This window comes from Mus musculus, chromosome 7, assembly GCF_000001635.26.
Source record: "Mus musculus strain C57BL/6J chromosome 7, GRCm38.p6 C57BL/6J".
Taxonomy (NCBI): domain Eukaryota; kingdom Metazoa; phylum Chordata; class Mammalia; order Rodentia; family Muridae; genus Mus; species Mus musculus.
Window position 1 is genome coordinate 120,038,310 of NC_000073.6, and position 20,274 is coordinate 120,058,583.

General features: G+C 42.6%; 1 protein-coding gene across 1 annotated transcript in view; it reads right to left on the reverse strand.

Annotated features, from left to right (window-relative positions):
* Positions 1 to 20,274, reverse strand: part of Dnah3 (dynein, axonemal, heavy chain 3) — a 173,966-nt gene that overhangs the window by 116,978 nt on the left and 36,714 nt on the right. The window contains exons 19-26 of the mRNA NM_001370806.1: positions 16,294 to 16,385; positions 13,382 to 13,496; positions 10,884 to 11,000; positions 9,214 to 9,393; positions 7,329 to 7,465; positions 3,766 to 3,967; positions 2,660 to 2,752; positions 1,024 to 1,134 (exon numbers count right to left, since the gene is read on the reverse strand). Of these exons, the coding sequence (NP_001357735.1) occupies positions 1,024 to 1,134; positions 2,660 to 2,752; positions 3,766 to 3,967; positions 7,329 to 7,465; positions 9,214 to 9,393; positions 10,884 to 11,000; positions 13,382 to 13,496; positions 16,294 to 16,385 (1,047 nt within the window). The remainder of the gene's footprint in view (positions 1 to 1,023; positions 1,135 to 2,659; positions 2,753 to 3,765; positions 3,968 to 7,328; positions 7,466 to 9,213; positions 9,394 to 10,883; positions 11,001 to 13,381; positions 13,497 to 16,293; positions 16,386 to 20,274) is intronic.

Here is a 20,274-nt window from a genome sequence, read left to right on the forward strand (position 1 = left end):
TGTGTGTGTGATGAAAAACTTCCTCTCTGTTTCCAATCTACAAGTCAAAGAAACAAACTGGAACATAGACATGCAGTTACAAAAGTCAGACATTTTCTATTTCTGAAGTTTGGAATTATGTTAGGAATGAGGCTTGCAACCCATGTATTAGGCACCAGTCACATTGATTTCCATAAATTTTAACTTTTGCTAGGTACCAATCCTTTAATTTTGATTATCTATGCAAATAATAGTAAATTAAGATATATTTTGGTCCACAGTCAGGATTCCATAGGCAAATATCAGGGGTCTGGTGAGGTAATCATGGGAAATGATCTATGGTTACAAGTGGAGTTGCTTTTCATTCATTGAGCATATATTTACTGAGCACCTACGCATGCTAGGAATTGCATTAAGTCTTGGAGCTATAAATCAACAGAACAAGCATGTTATAGCTTCCTTATGAGGTCCCAGACTAACATCTAAGCACTGATGGATTCACTAGCATCTGTTTGCAATATGATAATCCCTTGCATTTTACAGAGAAGATGACTGACACTTGGGTTGGTAAATGCTCATGGTCACATAACCAGCAAGCAAACTCTAAAGCACTGGCATCAACTAGAAATGCATGTTTGCATCTGAGGATATGCAGTCATGGAATTGCACCAGGTCTCACAGAGAAAGCAGGAGGGAGATCTGGGGATGGATTTGTTTGGGATTGAGGGTCACTGAGAAGGAAGAAGGAGCATAAAAAGAGGCAAACAGTGACCTTCTAGCCCTGGGAGAAGAACTGTTGGAAAGTTTGTTAGGTAGCCCCTGGAATCAAAAGCTAGAAAGACTTAGCATCTTGTAGTTCAGAATGTCTATATAGGAAAAACCATGAGGTTAGCACTGTAGGCTCCCAGGAGATCCAGATTCCCCACTTCACTTTCTCCATGTGAACTCTGGTATCTGTGGTCCCTATTCTAAATGACCCAAATGGTTACTCTATCCTAGTTCATGTTGGTTCCCCTCTGCTAGCTTTAAGGTGTGTTCACTTACTGTAAGGGTGTCTTCAACTAGGGCTTCAGACACTTCTCTGGTCCAAAAGATGGAGGAGACACAGATAACTACCTGGCCTGGCCACTCCAAGACCCAGGCATTACGAGGGACCTGGGAAAGGGCAATGGGGATTACCATAGAATCAGTTCTTTATGTGTGGTTTAAACTGACTTTCTACAAGTAGCACCCTTCTCACCACACACACGCCTCATCCAGACGGTAAAACCAGAATCATCTTCTGTTATCCTCAAAGTTACTCTGTAGACCAAACTGGCCTTTATTTCCAGAATACTGGGATAAAGGTGTGTGCCACCAAACTGCCATGCTTGGGATTACTGATTTATGTCTTTGCCCTTCAAATTTGTGGAACAAACAAAACAAAACAATTCCAACTCTGCTTGATATCATATTTTCAAGACTGATTGTGTGTGTGTGTGTGTGTGTGTGTATATATATATATATATATATATATATATATATATATAATTAAATATTTTATATATGGTCATATACAGACAGTACTCACACCTTCCTTTTAAATGACTATAATATTGTGTTGTTGTGTCACGGTTTTCTTAGCCAAGTCCTCTTCCCCTAACTTTTGTTTCTAAAACTAAAGATTGGGGTGCAGTCCCATTATCACAAATACTAGACATGGTGGAGCAAGCCTGTAATCCCAGCACTTGGGAGTTGAAAGTAGGAGGATCAGAAGTTCAAGAATGTCCTTGGCTGCATAGTGAGTTTGAAGCCAGCTTGGGCTCCATGAGATCTTGTGGATCAAGTCTGCTTAAGATGTAAATAGCCTTATCAGAACAGAATGAGAACACAACGATGCTTCTCATTTATATATTGTCTACGCTGCCTTTGTACTGCAAGGGTAGCATTAGTTACTAAAGCAAGAGTGTGGCCTGCGGTGGAAGAGTTCACTTGGTTTTATAGAAAAATTACAGACTCCTGATTGTTAACTCCACACTGGTAGCTCTTGCTCTATAATTCAGAATTTGACATAGAAAATGGAATTTATGTATAATTTGAAACCTACCATGGGGGACAACAGGGTTGGTCTGAGAACCTTTGGGTAAGGCATTAGTTGAACATGTCTGTTTGACAGAAAGGGCCTTACAATTGGGTAGGGCCTGGAAATAAGACACACACTTAAAGAGGGGAGAAAACTCAGACACTGCCAAGATGAACCTGGCTGGGGGCTCTCTGCTAAAGATTTGTCACACAGGTTATTTTTCTCTTCGGCTTTGTACCATGCTTGTTCCCGTAAAGTCTTTGGGCTCTTAGAGTTCCAGTCACTGGAGATACAAGTGAATCTGTACCTGAAAGGGGTGCTAGATTGACCTTGAGCCATCTGCTCCATGGGACAAGAAGTAAACGCACCCCCACTCACTCCAATAATCAAAAAGTCTCCAGCTAACTTTTCTCTTCTATCACCTGTGTCTACCATCCAACTTCATCAGAAAACTGTTCACTGCTCCAAGATTTCCAGATAAAAGGACCCAGAGGCTCAGAGAGGTCGGTTTCAGCAGTAGGCAAAAGGTCCAGTTGAGTGGACTCATCCAATGTATTTCCCCAAAGCTTCTTTTCTAGCCCCAATGCCTTGGCACAGTCTGTTAATTCCTTTTTTTACCTGGACATAAGCTTCAATCCCATTTTCAATAACTTGCCGCATGCTGGCCAACATCACCTGCTCCACCTGCTGCAGCCACTTCTCCACCATGCCCTGTGGGGAAGTACAAACAGTGAGAGGCAGCAACTGTCAATCAAAGCTAGGCAGGGACTGTAAGAGGAGCCCAAATCTCTCTCTGGAAAAGGCTGGCACAGGATAAAGGGATTTGCTTGGTCTTCAAGCCAGTGTTTTTTCGCTGATTGCTTTATGCTTACTTACAGCTGTCTAGGAAGTATGTGTCTCCTCTAGAAGCATTTAACTCCCATTTCCTTCATGGCATCTCCTCAAGCCAACAGCTTCTTAGGAGGCAAATGAAATCCCTATTCCAATTAATAAAATAAACTTCTCCTTTTAACTGATATATTTTAAAACTTACATGTTTGCATGTGTGTCTGTGCATAAGTATGTACATGTAAGTGCAGGAGCTTGTGGAAACCAGAGGCATGACATCCTTGGAAATAGAGAGAGAGGGGCAGTTTTAAGTTGATCAACAGGGGTTCTAGGGACTGAACTTGGGTCATCTGCAAGAGCAGTACACCTTCTTAGGTGCTACTCTGTTCCATGGGAAGGGTTTATGGCTTAGAGTCATGACATCCTCCGTAACCTCAGCATCCAGGAAGCTGAAGCAAGAGAATATCAAATTCGAGGCTAGCTTGGGCTATATAAATGAGAACACTACCACCTTGCCCCACCCTTAAAGCATGCACATATGAAAAGCTAGGTAAGGTGATGGGCTATTTCTCATTGATTCTGTTGTTTGACGGAGTCATTGTTTACCTGGGTTTTGAAAATATCACCAGGTCACCTGCAATATGATTTCTGCTACTGAATCAACTTTGTGCCTGCCCTCCCCACAAGTTTTAGTTGTCCCATGGCCTCCAGTATAATCCTCATCTTAGAAATGGGTAACCGAGGCCCAGAAAGATGGAGTAACTTTTCAAAATGACTTAGTTATTAAGTTACAAAACTCAAATGTTCCACAACCCAAACTAGAGCCCAAAAGCTTGACCCAGGGAACCCCTCCCTCCAGTTTGCTCCGCTGTGGAGAAACCATACAGGGAGATTACCTTGGCTTTCACTGGATAGATTGTCTGTATGAATGGAACAGTTTCTTTTTCTGAGCTGATCATGCCCTTGATTTCCAGATTGTCTGTAAACTCCAGTTTGGCAATTCCTTCGAAGCACTTCTTCAAGTGTGGCTGTACTCGGAGTGGGTCCTTTGTCTCTGACAAGATCTCCAGGAGCTCATCATTTGACAGGAAGAAGAACCTATTTCAAAGCAAAGAGCATATGGTCACAGGGCACTCTTCCTCGGACTCGGATTTCCAACAAGGGGATGCTTCTGGTCAGTGTATCTCACCATGTGATTACTCAAGGTTTTTCTAATCTTAGCTCCTCTCCTCCATCATCCTGATGCACAAAAGGGGAAGATCATTTTAACTCAGAGAGGGAGAGAACGGTTGGGAGTGGGTTTGTATGGGCTCAGTGCTATGGGGACTGGAATGATCGCTTGGTTCTCAGCAATGCTTATATATTTCAGGATTGCCCGAGGAGCTCCTATGAACTTCAATGCCAAGGTTTCAACACCCAGAGAGTCGCATGTATCTGGTATCTGGCAAGGTCTGGGGAAATCTGTAATGTGTTAAATCCCAGTTGATTCTAACAAGCAGTGTTAAGAATCTCTGGATGAGAGGAGAGAAATTGGTCTTCTTCTCTAGATATGTCAGAAAATAAAAGTAGAAATAAAGACGTGTGTGAAGTAGATTATATACTTGCATGAAAATGCCCTTATGTAATCCAGTACTGTGGAGAAAAATAGAGTGTTTGTAATGAACCTATGTGCAGGCAGAGGCCTCTTCTGTCTTTAAGTTGAGATGGTAGCCACTTCCCTGATTGCTCAGGCTCAAAAGACACAAAATCAAACCTTCAGAAATGTTCAAGGCGTAAACCTCTTTTTTTGTGAACCCAAGACTGAAAATTCTGTAAAGAAGGGGCCCATGGGATTATGGTCTTAATACATGGATTACAAATTGTCCACAGTGTTTGCTCAAGACCATAGAGCCAACCCTAAGCTAAGGGGAACAACTGATTTTGACATCTCTTGACTCTAGGCTGCTTCTGTGTCTTGTTTTGGCTAGCAGAATCTATTGAACATTGGTATGCGCAAGTTCCACGCCGTAGGCACAAGGAAACCTTGTCATTGACATCCTTTCTGCTCTTAGGAACCCAGCAACCATGTGAACAAGCTTAACTAACCTTCCCAGGGCCCAACCAACAGGAATCCAACCACCCAGCAAATGATTAGGATCAACTGCCAGTTGATTGTAGTTACACTGAGTAAGCTTCAGACAGTAGAACCATTCAGTTAGGTGCAGCCCAATGTGCCAATATACCATGCAATTGTGAGCTAAATAGATGGCTGTTGTATGCTTCTAAGTTTTGGAGTGTTTGTTACGTAGCAAAACAAACTGATTCACTATTGGCAGTATTAAGAAAGTATGGAGAGTTTTTGGCTGACTAAATAATCAGAACCTAAAAAGATGCTAGTTCCTACCATTCCTAAGTAATATTCAAATGCGTGATTTCTATTTGTTTGTGTTACCTCTATTATATGGAAGGCCCAAAGACAGAGTAATAATCATTTAGCATTCTGTATTTTTAAGGTAACATTAGTTTATGTGACTGTCACCAATGGATCAAAGTATTCAATAAGAATGCTTGATTTTAGTCTACAAAACTGCAAAGGCCCTTGAGATATTTGTGTGGTTATGCGTATTTAACTTAGGTAGAAAAGTAGCTCAAAGAGATTACATAATTGAGTATCGCCTGCAGACTTCTTAGGTTTGAACTGCAGTTTGGTCATCGATCAGTTTTAGCTCTCTCTAGGGGAGATCTTTGTTTTCTCACTTATAAAGTCAAGTAGTGATGAGCTCAATGTTACAGGGCTCTAAAGATTACCTGCGTGTATAAAGCACTCATCGTGCTGTCCTGGCACAAGGTGCAAACGCTGTATTAGTGTTGACTATCAGTGTTCTTACTAGGAATGGCAGCAAAATGCTAGAATTAAAGGCCAGGGGGCTGAAGAGGCGGCTCAGTGGTTAAGCATGTACTCTTATAGAGGACTTGCCTGCTCGCAACTCCCTGTAACTCCACCTCTAAAGGATCTAGTGCCCTCTTCTGGCCAGTGTGGAAATGTGCACTCATGTGCATGCTCCTAAATATGACAGATATACACATATAAATACAATAAAATCTTAAAAAAATATTGATGAAAGCCCAAACCTCTGACTTCCAGAGTTTAATCTTGTCTCAGTATTGTACTTCCAAGTTACAGTTCCCTTGTTCAGGTTGTCCAATGCAGAAGCCATTGCCACAAGTGGTTATTTATGTTAAAAATAGTATTAAATAAATGAATACTTTGCTTTCTGAGACTCTTTAAAATGTGGTAGTCTAGAGAGATGGCTCAGCAGTTAATGGCACTGGCTGTTCTCCCAAAGTACCAGTCAATTTCCAGCATCCATATGGAAGCTCACAATTGTACCAGGATCCGACACCCTCTTCTGGCCTCCTTGGGCACCAGGTATGTAAGTGGTACATAGACATATATACATGCAGACAAAACACCCATGCACATAAAACAAAAATAAAAATAACGTTCAATGGCTATGTGTGGCTAATGGCACCTTATAAGACAGAACAGATACAGAATATTTGGGTCATTGAGAAAAAAAATCTATCAGAGAACACTGTGTTGAACAGATACCAAAGGAATTTCTCCCACAAAACAAACAAAACCATCACCACCATAACTATTAAATCCTATTCATTGTTTTTTTGTGGAAAGTAGAAAACTAACTTTGGCTCCATATAAAGCTACACTATCATTTTATGATGTTGTCTTTTGAGAAAAAGTCTCATATAGCCTTAGTTGGCTTTCACCTTTGTAGCTGAGAATGCTGTTGAACTCTTGGCTGTCCTGCCTCCATCTCCCAAGTATGAGATTTTAGGCATGAAACCCTACATCCAAATTGAGTTGAACTTGACATAGACAGATGTTTAGGAGTGATCACTCAGCAGTAGCCCTCTAAACCCACATTGACAATTATGTAGATCATTAACATTTGAGGGAAAATACAGCCAAATATTTATAAAATTACTGTAGCAGGATCTATAAATGTTAATGTTCAAAAAATTAGCTGATGTTTCTCAAACATTTCTATTTTACATGGAGCCCACTGATCTGCACAGAAAACCTAAGAACTAGGAGCTATTAGTATTATTCTATCTCAGCTTCAGACTGGAGAACCCAAAGTTGCTGAAGGTCTTTAAATGAGTAAGTAGAAAAGCTTGGATCCCAAGGGAGATCTCTTTTTCTCTAGATACCAGCTCTTAATTATGATTCCTGTGCCTCATTAATTGATAGAAATTGGCTAAATGAAGATGTAACCCATGCAGAGTCCATTTAGCTTCACTCTAGGTGATGGCTACTGAGGCATGTTAGTTCCTAGATGCTATCTCTAGGGAACAGGGAAGCAAGAATGGGTTAGAATCCAGATCTAACATGAAAAATGTAACTCCACCTACATATGAGCTCAGAGGGTCATTTAAATGAAAGAGCAATCTTAGATACCTGGGGAAAAAGAGCCTCTTCTTCTCCAGGTAGTCGTTCAGCCCCCGCTGGATGTCTTCCAATAGAACATTGGCTTCCTGAAGCTTCTCAGTCATTCTTGGCTGGTCAGCTGCCACCATTACCCTTGTATCGTTTACCTAGATTATGCACACAGACACACAGACACACAGACACACACACACACACACACACAGAGACACACACACACACAGAGACACACACACACAGACATACACACAGACACACACACACAGACACACATACAGACACACACACACACAGATACACACACAGACACACACACACAGAGACACACACACACAGACACACACACACAGACACACACACACAGTGACACACACAGATACACACACAGACACACACACAGAGAGACACACAAACACACACACAGACAGACAGACACACACACACAGACACACACACACACACAGACACACACACAGAGACACACACAGAGACACACACACACAGAGACACACAGACAGACACACACACACAGACACACACACACACACACACACACACACACACACACACACACACACACACACACACACACACAGACATGAAAATCATTATGTATACTCAAAGTTTTGAGATTGGTCATGGTAATGATTTCATGACCAACCTACCAACTGGTGACACTGCTGACACTATCATCCACTGCTCAATGTTCTAGTCCCACAGGGGTGACTGCTCACTGAGCATGCTTCCATTCCTTCTCTCATGGTTGGCTGGGTAGAGGTTGGGCAACATCAACTGACTGAATAAATTTCATCTGAACATTTTGGGGGTCTAAAATACAGAGCATGATATTCTGTTTTTGGCCTGTGAGGAACCCTTGATCAAGGAGCTTTGGGGCAATGTAAGGATTACTTCTTGCCAAGCTATTCTGTGGCAGAGCAGACCACTCTACAGGGAAAGCCCCAAGTGGGCATGGAAAGAGGAGAGCAGGCAAGTGTGAAAAAGAGTGCTTGTGGGTGCTGGAGGGTATTCTTGGCTCTCTATTGGTCCTTTAGGGTGGGGGGGGGCTGGAGGCTCTTCTGTCCTCGCAGTCTATCCAATAGTCTTGCTCAGCCTAAACTTAATGGGTTTCTATAACATGCAACCAAAGAAAGTAAACTAACATGAAGTCTGCTCCACTGGCTGGGCCATATAACCCCTTCCCCATACCTTGCCCCTATAATCCAGACCACAGGTAAGCCAAGCAGATACACTCCTTTGAGATAAATTCTCTGATCATGTACTATGCAATTAAAGGGAAAAGATAAAGGGGAGAGACACCTTACACATGGTGAAAAGTATCCTTCAAGACTTGGTTCTAACATCACCTGCTCTGGAGGTCTCCTTGGCACTCCCAGGCAACCACATTGCTCCTTATAGTCTACACACTGTTAACATATACCACACCTTGTGTTTATTTGAGCCCATGCTCCTCATAACAGTGAGTTGTAAGAAAGTGAAAATCATGTTCTTCTCGGGTATTTTCTGACTTCTAAGATCACATCTGAGTCATCATCGGTACCAAAAACCCATTAAAATAACCAAGCATCAATATAGATCACTATTTGAAATCTAAAAGGATTCCCAACCTATAAAAATGTTACTGCATTGCACTGTAACAAAGTCTTCTAATGAGCAAACAATGTAAGCTGCTAAGAGCTTTCTCCAGGGAGGTAAAATTTCAAAACTGTTCTCCTTTCCATATCCCATATTTCCATATTTGAAGCTTTAATAAATTAAAACAATGATATAAAATATCAAATAAAAAATCCAGTTAACTTGGTTTCAAGGGATGTAGATACAATGTATCTGCTAGTGCATGGTAACAGCCCGTTGGTGAGACACAAGAGATAGAACTCACCGCCTGGGCCATGAGTGATTTCCAGTAAGTATCCACAGTGGTAAATTTCTTGCCCTCTTCTGGCATCTGGGCTATGATATCTTCGGAGCTGAAGATCGGTTCCAGGTACAACCAAGTTACTTGGCATTTTAACCAGGCATCCAAATTTTCTTGTACCCGCACTAGCTTTTCTTCCCATTTCTGTGAATTTAGCATCCCACATCTGAGTCAGTAACCTGCCAGTCTTCAGCACTCCCCAGTGAAAGAGCTTGCAGGTGGGTGGATGCATGCATTCAATCATTCACTCGGTTAACAAACACTGCAGTGTACAGGAAACATGGATATAATGAAACAAAAAGTCTTCTACCTTGTAGGCTCACATTTTAGTTAGACAGATAACAACAATAGAGCTTATTTTTTTTGATACATGATGGCCAGGTGAACCACCTTATGAGATACTAACAAATCTATGTGGGTTGGAGAGATAGAAATATTAATAAAGTTTGTACATCTATGACAGAACCCAGGTTTAAAAACAAAACTAAAACTAAAACAGAAAACTGGGTGTGGTGGCATATGCTTGGAATCCCAGTGCTGAAGAGATGGAGACAGGCAGATATCTGTGGTTCACTGGCCAATCGGGCTAACCTATTTGGCACGCTCCGGACCAATGAGAGCTCTTGTCTCAAAACCAAAAGCAACAGTAAGACTGTTGGTGCCCAAAACTGTCCTGTAGGTTCCACATCTCTCTCTTTCCTCTCTCTCTCCCCCCTCCTTCCCCTCTCTTCTTCTCTCTCCTCTTCTCTCTCCCCTTCTCTCTCCTCTCCCCTTCTCTCTCCTCTCCCCCCTCTCTCTCCTCTCCCCCCTCTCTCTCCTTTCCCCCCTCTCTCTTCTCCCCCCCTCTCCTCTCCCCCCTCTCTTCTCCCCCTCTCCTCCTCCCCCCTCTCTCTTCTTCTCTTCCCCTCTCTCTCCTTCTCCCCCCTCTTCTCTCCCCTTTTCCTCCCCCTCCCCTCCCCTTCCCTCCCCTCTCCCCTCCCTTGCCCTCCCCTCCCTTGCCCTCCCCTCCCCTCTCCCCTTCCCTTCCCTCCCCTCCCCTCCCCTCCCCTCCTCTCTCTTCTCTTCTCTTCTCTTCTCTTCTCTTCTCTTCTCTTCTCTTCTCCCTCTCTCTTTCTCTCTCTCTCCACACATATCACACAATAAAATGAAGTTATTAACAAACCCCATGTTTACTGTAAACACAATAGTTCAAATAGCCTCCTATGTTCACACAACTGACAGTACAGGCAGAACAAGAATACAAACCCAGAGGTCTGGACCCAAGAGGCCTATGCCAGTTTCTCATTTTCTTTTGTGCTCTACCCCTAAGACATTACTCCCTACTCTGACCTATTCTGCTTCTACAAAACAATGGAGGCTAAACTCCTACTACCATGTGGCCCATATTCTAAACCACTAGATCTATATACTCTAAAATACTTGGAAAGTCTCTTTCAGTTTGGCACGTTCAAGCCTCGTCTACTCTTTCAGAAGACTGCTGCAGAGGCGTGGCAGGTCATGAGCCTGATTACATCATTATTGCCCTCAGTCTTGCATCCATCCATTCATGGAAAGGGAAGTTTATGTTTTAATTGAATTAGACCCACTCCTCTTTAGGAACTGAGACCTAAAGGATGCAATGGCTATTTTCTTACCCGGCACTCTGCTTCTATTGGCTTGATGAACACGGAACCACACATAGTCTGGGTCTTTATCACATGATCATCGAGTATTAATTGAATGTCATCAACTGCACACAAGATGCTGGTATCCTGCAAATCAAGATGCCCCTCAAAGTCAAAACCTGCTTGCTTCTCCAATCCCATTATCCATGCTGATTCTAGAAGGTTCCAGAAACCCTTACAGTATAGAGCCCTCACTCCAGGGAGACAGGTATCTATGTCTCATGTGAGATTTTCTTACCAGAAAATATTTATTTATTTATTTATTTATTTAAAGACAGGATCTCAATATAGTAGTTCCTGCTTCAGTCTTGAAAGCACAAGTGTACACCTGCCTCACATTGGTTATTAAAAATACTTATTGTCAGTGGGGCAGGAGCAATGGGGCATGCCTGCTATCCCAGGACTCTGAAGGCTGATGCTAAAGGCATAGTGAGTTTGACACCAGGCTGGGATACTTTGTAAGATCCTGTCTTAATAAACAAAATAAAATAAAAACAAAAGGAACAAAATTTATTGTCTTGACTCCTTAGCAGAAATCAACTTAACCCAGAGCTGTAACTAGAGTCTGTTGGGGCTAGGGGAGCCTTTGTCCTCTTCCCCGCGTTTCTGCCTCTCTGGGCTCTTGCCTTCCTGGTTCTTTCAGGGAGCATCAGCTTCTAATTCAACGGATAAGGCCTGGACTCCTGCATTGCACAGCTGATTCACAGAGGCTTTTGTAGGGTTTTTTAAAAATAAATTTAAAAAAATATTTTCTATTTCAACTCATGGGTTCTTTTTAAATGTCTGCTAACAGACAGGACACACTTATTAAGTTATTTACATGTAATTCCTTCATAAGCAAAGCATTGTTTGCTTGTTTTGTTGTGTGTAAAGGTCCCATAATAAAAGTAGATGGACATGGAAATGCCTGTTTTATACATTTGGTGAGTTCCATTTTGCTAGCACATAAGGGCACTGTGTCTCCAGAGCCAGCTCCTGTGGAAGGCATTTTCCCCCTGAGTGTTTGTGGCAGATACACTGCTAATAGTCATTACACAGCTGATACACAGCAAACCCGGTCATTGTTGCTCTGAGTTCACTTCCTTTAAGCCTGCAGACACAGATGTAGATGCAGATATGGATGATGTAAATGTAGATATGGACTAAATATGGCTTGGAATATATTCTGTCTTTTCTCAGTGTGTCTACACAGACAATCTATTCTCATAGCCTGGCATCATTACAGCCATTTTGCTATTGCTCCTTATTGATGGCTACTTCTGTCATAAACTTAGAGAAGATGGATAGTGGGCCTGCCCATAGGCCTGTAGCTGAATTCTTCAGCACATCCCAGCAATCTCTAGAGCAGTGTCTGATCCAATAAGAACACACAGCTCACAGTTCCAAGTTTATGGAACCCATGAGACCTGGCCTTGTTGGGAGAGACCCAGTAATGAACTCATTTGCCTCCTGTTCTCCTGCCTCAGATTGTCTCATGGATGGTTCTTATCCAAGGGTGAAACCAAGACCATCAAAATCAAAGGGAGAAAGAAGTCAAGTCACAGGAGGATGGTGTATGGCTCAGAGGAAAAGGAAGTGCTCAGATTTCCAGGGTTTGGGTTCTACTCTGAATATTTGAAAAATGGAGTACTATAAATGTGGCTAAGTGTTAGAGAGCTTTCCTAACATGAATAAGGTCCTGACCTCAGTCTCCAGTACTATGGAAAGGAAGACCAGAAGGGCGAGTGCAGATGCTCAGGCACTCAGAGGGTAGAAGAGCAGGGGAAAAATCAATTGATTATTTTTTTAAATTCTCCCAAATGACTTTGCTGCACAGCTATCATTTGAGACACTGGGTTAAGGGGCAATGTGCTGCAGTGACTATCTACTTGCACCCTCCAAAATTTACTGAGCACCAGTCCCCATATCTACCCTACACTTTGTCACAAGAGCAAACTAGACTTTGGGGTTACAAATTCATATGCTATCTACCAATAAACACTGTAAAAATAAGGAAATCCACACCCTTAATAGTTCAAACTGGTGTGTCTGGGCACTTGCTAGAGCTGGAGAACGTCAGGCTCCATTCTAGTGTCCATGAATCAGTTTAAAGGGAACCCAAAGGAATTCTTGTATTTAGCATCTAGTAAGTAGAGTATGCTGTTGTCACCTTCAGATATGCTTCTGAAGGACCTGAGGTGGGGTGTATGTGTTTGTATATATGTGTGTAGTTACACACTCCCGTGTTCCTCTTGAGACAGGTTGTTTTAGGAGACTTGCTCTATTTCTTTGCACTAGGTCAAAGGACCTTTTGATTTCAGTGGGGCGTGAGAGCAAGGATGATGGGTACAGGATAGGCAGGCAGAGGCAATCCAGATGTGGAGGGTTATTCTTTCACGACATCTGTTGCAATGCCGAGTGAATCATGTCTGAATCTACGGCATAACACACGGGACTGCTTGTAGGGAGTTCCCTCTGGAGGGACTCACCGTGTCCCTGTACTTCACGAAACTGAAGCACATATTGACCCAGTCTGCCTTCATCTTCTCCAAGTTTTTCTCCAGAGAATACTCCTTGCTGGCAGCTGCCCCAATGGGCTCCAGCCTGAGGAGAGAAGACATCAACAGCACTAGCAACAGAAGGTGGCAGGGAAAACACCCAGGAAGGATCTCAGCTTAGTCTTAAGAGAGTTCCAAAGCTTTAATTTCACCAAAATGTTTTAACTACTTCCAATATGTTTCTTGCTCTGAGTACCATTGTCTTTGGGGGTTGCTATAAGTTGAGTATGTTTTTCCAAAATTCATGTCTAATTCCCAATCACTCAAAAATGTAACTATAGTTGAAGGGTGTTTAATGAGGTAATTGTATTAAAATGAGGCCTTTAGGGATGAGCCTAAATCCAGCATTGGCTTGGTGTTCTGGTAAGAAGAGGTTATGATAGTCACATAGAAATAGAAGACCATGTGAAGATATAAGAACAAGATCCTGCCTATCCACCAAAAGAGAGGCCCCAGAGGAGACTAGCCCATGGTTTTGGACTATAAGTCAAAAATTATGAAAATACATTTCTGTTGCTTAAGCCACCCAGCCTGTGGTGCTTTGTGATAATAGCTCTAACAAATTAGCACAGGCTAACTGACAGTGAGGCTCAGAAAGCAGTAACCCAAAGCATGGTGCTTTGCCATGCCAAGGACATTAAATGAATGGAGATGGGAAGGTACCAGAAGAAGATTCAGAAATTAAGGCTCTCTCTAAGCTCCTCCCACTCCCCAGCTTCCTCTCCCCAAACAAGTCATAGACATTCAAATTCTTCCTCCTCCAGGCACCTTTCTCTACTCCCCTGCATGGGAGGTGGCCATAAAGAAATTTACTGATCTAATAGCAGTTCAGTACACTCTTTCAGAAGGTTCCTATCCCGTATCTAGGATGAAGGAATTAATGCTACACACTAAGAAGGTATGGAGAATGTGGGAAGTCAGGCCATGAAGGCTTTCCCTTTCCTAGTCTGTTTCCATGAGTTCAAGATTCCTTTGTCCAAACATATCTCTATAGAGCCATTCATTTTTATGTAATCTAAGCATAAACCTGAATTTTCTTTGGGAATCTGGGTCATTTCAGAAGGTTCCCACAACATGTAGCTTTAGTTAAGTACATTTGCTTTTTCTTTGTTAGCCTACCCTGTTATGGTCTGTTGAATATGACCCTTCTGGTAGGTCAGGATGGGGCTCACACCTTTTCTGCCTCCACATAAGATACTGCTTTGTCATGGGAGGCTGCTCTTTTATACATAGAAGGATGATCAGCTCCACCTGCGGCTTCTTATCTGCCAATAGCAAGACTTCCCAACTTCATCCCCACTGCTCATTGGAATTTAATGTGAATTACATATGTACTTTTAAGGTTTGTTAGCCATATTAGAAGAAAAGCAAGAGGCAAAATCATTGACAATAACGTATTCCATTCAAAATATTATCATTTTGAGTAATGAATATTTAAAATTGCCAGTTGTCTGGATGTGGTGGTATACACTTTCAATCCTAGCATTTGGAAGGCAGAGGAAGGCAGATCTCTATGAGTTCAAGATCACCCTGATCTATACATCAAGTTCAAGGCCACTCACAGGTATAAACTGAGACTCTCTCAAAATAGAACAAAACAAAACAAGCCAAAATTATCAGCTACTTACATTCTTCTTTTTTTTTCTTGATAAACTTTTAAAAATCCAGCCTGTATTTTCAAGTTCCAATACATTGAACCTAGACTAGCTCAGTAGTGGCATTTGGCTTGGCTCCTGCCTTGAAGAGCACTACTAGCCCAAAGGATTGAAAAACAAAACAAAACAAACTAGCCAGGCCTGTCTTTATAATTTGAGCAACAGGTAGAATGTGGCCTGGGAACACAATTTTCTAAGTGGATTCCCCCATAATGCAGTTGCAGCAGCCCTGGGCGCCACGCCCTGAGGACCATGAGCATCTTCCTAGGTATCCAAGTTGTCTAACAGACTTAAGTTGAGGTAGTGTAAAGTCTCTCCATCTATTGCTTTAAAGCAAATGTAGAAAGCAAATAAAATTCTGAACATCACTGTTTTTAAAAATAGCATTTGAGGGGCTGTGAGACGACTCAATAGAAAAGCACATGCCATACAAGCATAAGGACCTGCATTATAATAACCCACAACATCCAGGTTAAAAAACAAAACCAAAAAACTTGTAGTGAGTTATGATGGCACTCTTAAAGTCCAAGCACTGAGGAAGCAGAGACTGGAAGATCCCTGAGGCTGACTGGCCAGAAAGCCTAGCCTACTTGGCTCCTAAGGAATGACACCCCAGGTTGACATCTGGCCTTCATTTGAAAACACACACACACGTACACACACACACACACACACACACACACACACACACACACACACACACACACACACAAATATACACCCATCACACATCTCTTTCCTCACACTCCCAAACATACATATGCCCCCCCCCTCCTCACAGACTCTAGTAGAACTAAAAATAGCCATTCAGATAACACAAATTCTCACACTCGAGTTTCAGGGCACTTGGGGAGGGAGAAAACAAAGAGAGCATTCATCATAGTGTGTTTCCTTGATTTTAGCAGCTGGAGAGTCACTCCTTGTTTGCTGTTTGTGGAAACTGAGGCCCATAAAGGCTCAGTGATTTCTGCTCCAAGTACTAAGAGCTGGGATCACAGTTCATTTTTAGTTTTCCTTTGAAATAAAATCCCTGACTCTTTTTCTAGTCCCCACTACAGCAGAAAAAGAGCTAGCCACTTAACTAAGTCAGCCCAAGTGGGGTTCATTAATGGTTAATTCACCTTGAATCAAGAAATCACAGTGACCCCTGAACCAAAACCCATCTGGAAGGGAGGGGTAAACCCTTACTTATCAACAAATTTGCCGAATCCATATTCCAGCATATTGGCGAGGCACGTGGTCTCTGTGGGCTTTATCTCATAGCCAACAATGTCACTGATCTGCAAAGAAAGGAGAGGAGACGAGAGGTAGCTATGTGACATAGTGCTGTCCAATAGGATGGCTATAAGAATGGGAACCTTTGTCATCTGTCCTGGCCAGTGTGGTACCACTAACAATCCGGGAGGCTGTTGAATACTAAAACTGGGGCTGGTGTTTGAAGGACTGAACTGTTTGTGTTCAATTCATTGTAACCAGCTCACATTCAGTTAAATGGTCACATGGAACTGGTGGGTCTGACAGTGTAGGTCGGGGGGGGGGGGGTCCCAGATGCTGTTGCAGAGCCTCACTCTGCTTTTCTTCTTTTGTCTTCCTATTGAGTCATGAGCACCCGAAGTCTGGAACAGGGCCTCAGTTGTACTTCAGGGGCCTATGGAAAGCTCAGCCTGTGATCCAAGCTCAGTGAATGTTTGCTGAGTAAGGGGGATCATCTGTCAGTCATGCTCTCCAGTGCTCTGAGCTGAGGAGGATTCCCCTTTGAAAGCTCTCCCTACACTGGGGTTGTGATCTCAGCTACTCAGGAGTCTGAGAAAGGAGAATCAATGTTTCTAGCCTAGGCTATGGAGTGAGTTCAAGGCCAGCTTGGATGATTTAGAGGGATCTTGTCTCAAATTTAAAGCAAAAGGTTAGTCATGGCACAGTAAACCATAGTGCCTAGATTTAATCCCAGGACTCCCAAGACACAACAGAATAAGAAAAGCTCTCCCTGTCCTCTCCGGGTGTATGTGGGGGTGGGGTGGGGGTGGGGGGAGAGGCTATTTGTCAGGATCCCCATCTGGCTGGTGTGGTACTTCTTCTGGCTTACCTCTTCAGTAAAAATACTCCTAAGAAATATCTGAGCTGAGTTTTGCCTCTATTAGGCTGCCAGAGGATTAGAAAATGCCAGCGCAGAGAGGAGTGTGAGCCCCATGTCACATCCTCTCTTACCCGGTGTCCTTGGCACCTGACATTTGGTAGACACCAGTAAGTATTTATGGAGGAAAAGCCTGATTAAACCAGAGAGCTCAATTGGCTTCCAGTCTGGGTTCTGGGGACCTCTGGAGGATCAGTATGGTAATAGAGTAAAAATAATGAGCATTTATTGGGGGCTCATTTTGAATAATATTGTTTCAAGGGCTTCAAGCACTTATTTTGGTCTTATAGCACCACAGATAGCAAGTAATGTGTTACCTCGATTTACATCTAAGGGATCTGAACTGGAAGAAAGATCTTGTCTAAGACTGTCCACTTAATAAATAGCAGAATTGGGATTTGGATCCAACTCTGACTCTAATCAATGTTTTCCACAAAACTCTAATGTCTCCTAGAGGATTCTTATGTAAAATTGTTTGTGTTGTTCTCTGAACAGCTCTGGACAAAGGTAACATTCGACAGAATTTTCTAGAACACAGTCTGCATGGATGTTCCTGGTAGCCTTGACCTTTCTCTTATTGAAAACGTTTATTTAGTGTGTGTGTGTGTGTCTGTGTGTCTGTGTCTGTGTGTCTGTGTGTGTGTGTCTGTCTGTCTGTCTGTGTTTGTATATCACACACACTTGGATATTGTGCACACATGTGGAGGTCATAGGATGATTTGTAGGACTTGGCTTTCTTCTTCTGACATGTGGTTCCTGGGGCTCAAACTTAGGCTATCAGGCTTAGTGGCAAGTTCCTTTACTTGCTCATCCATCTTGCTGGCCCCATTTATTCTCTTATACACTAAAATACAGCAACACTCCGACTATCTCTGGGACAAATTACAGTTACATAAAGTACTTAGCATAGTAACTGGCCCACAGTGAGGACTCAGAGATTGGCAGGATTTCTGAATTCTTCTTTTTTTTTTAAATAATTATAAATATTGACAAGACATTTGTTTCTCTAATTTTAAGATCCTTGAAGTATACTGTCTATGTAGACATCAGTCACTTATGGCCTCTGAGAATCTCAAACGTGGCTCATCTGAATTGAAATGTGCTTTGAATGTAGAACCAAACATTTCACACTATTGATTTCCAAGTTGGTGGATACATAAATGATAGCATATACTAGCTTAGGTAGCATATATCTATAAAATCTATTTTGCTCATTTCCCTTCACTTAATATATAAAGTATGGCTTGGGGATGTGACTTAGTGGAAGAGAACTTGCCTAGCATGTGTAAGTTACTAGACTCAAACTTCACTACTGCAAAAAAAAAGAAAAGAAAAAGTTGCAATCTTTTAGTGTGGCTACTAGAAGCATCAGTATGATGTGCAGCTAGTTCTATTCTTAGGGACAGCACCTCTGAGCTTTCGGGCCAGTTTTGGTCCATAACACTGGCTACCCGTTAATGTGATGTGTTTCCTTGTTCCGTCTTGTTTTAAATGAAATCAGCAAAACCTTGTTGATATTTAAAGTCTATAACTCAAGCACAGGTACTAGTAGTTTTTGCTGTGAAAGTTCAAATGGCCAGAAGCCACACCCCAGCTGTTCTGGGACCCAAGAAGATCTGTCCTCAGGCCTTGAGAGATAACAGGTGGCTTAGTTTTTGGAGCCTTTTGCCAGAACCAGAATCTATGTAAATAGTCTCCTGAGTGAGGCATTAGGAAGATGGTGGTTTTGCCAGGCTTGGGACTGAGTGGAGACAAGCCATAGTGTATCTGGTGACACATGTCCTTTCTTACCTGCTCAGCCTATTGGGTATACACTTTAGAGACTCATCCCTTCCTGCCTGGGGCCACTATTAGTTTTAGTTACTGTTTTCCTCCTCATTTCTAGGGGTGTCTAACCCTCATGTCATCGATTGACTTAAGCCAAACAGACCCATATTCCAATTCACTTCTGGTCCACTAACTAGCTACATGACAAATTACTTAATATTTCAAAGGGTTGTTAAGAATGAAATGGGAGGCCAGGCGTGGTGGCACACTCCTTTAATCTCAGCACTCGAGAGGCAGAGGCAGGCAGATTTCTGAGTTCGAGGCCAGCCTGGTCTACAAAGGGAGTTCCAGAAGAACCCTGTCTCGAAAAACCAGAAAAAAAAAAAAAAAGAATGAAATGGGAGAATTCAAATAAAGTGTGCAACATAATGTCTGGGGTCTATACCTGAGTGGAGAGTGCCTAGGAGTGCTAGGAGTGGTTGGGGTTAGTGCTTACTCGAGGACAGCAGGGGAACAGAGAACACATGGGAGAGAAGGAATGGAGACCTCTGGAGTGGTTTTCAGTTTTAATAATAGTTGACATCATTGAGTTGCTGGGGCTCCAACTTAGAGGCTCCTACATGCTAGGCAAGCACTCTATCACTGAGTTGCAGTCTTGGCTCTAAGGGATGTTCTTTCCACATTAATGAAGACATTTTGAATAGTGCCATGCAAGGAAAAAAATCTGGCACTCTAAAAGGACACCTGTCCACCCAGCATTCTTAGTTTCCTACATAGGCCAAAGGTCTAGGCCATCCACATCCATGGGGTTAGAAGCTCAATGAGCATCCATAGAGCCAGATGCCCTTGGCAGATTTCCTTTAGGGCAGTGGCCCATGTAATGACCTCTCACCGCCTTCTTGCACAGCATCCCAATCCTTGCTAGGGTCCTAAGTCTCCTGCTTTACTGTGATATTGAAGACAGCTCCTCCCTGTAGACAGACCCTGAACTCATGCAGCAAGACTCCTGTCTTCCAATAGAGATCATCATGCTTTCTTCCACAGGCTTAGGGGTCCATGCAACATATTGTGTGTGGAGAGATTGGCTCCTTCCAGGGACCAGAACCTCAGTCTTATGCATATTTCTGAGAGGAGAATCAACCTGTGTCAAGTTGGCCGCATTGCCACTCCACATAGCAACACCCCAGTGGAGCAGATTTCAAGGCCACTTGAATGTGACAATCACTTTAGAAACACATCAAGCCTTCCTTTTTGGGTTTGTGTTCACACCA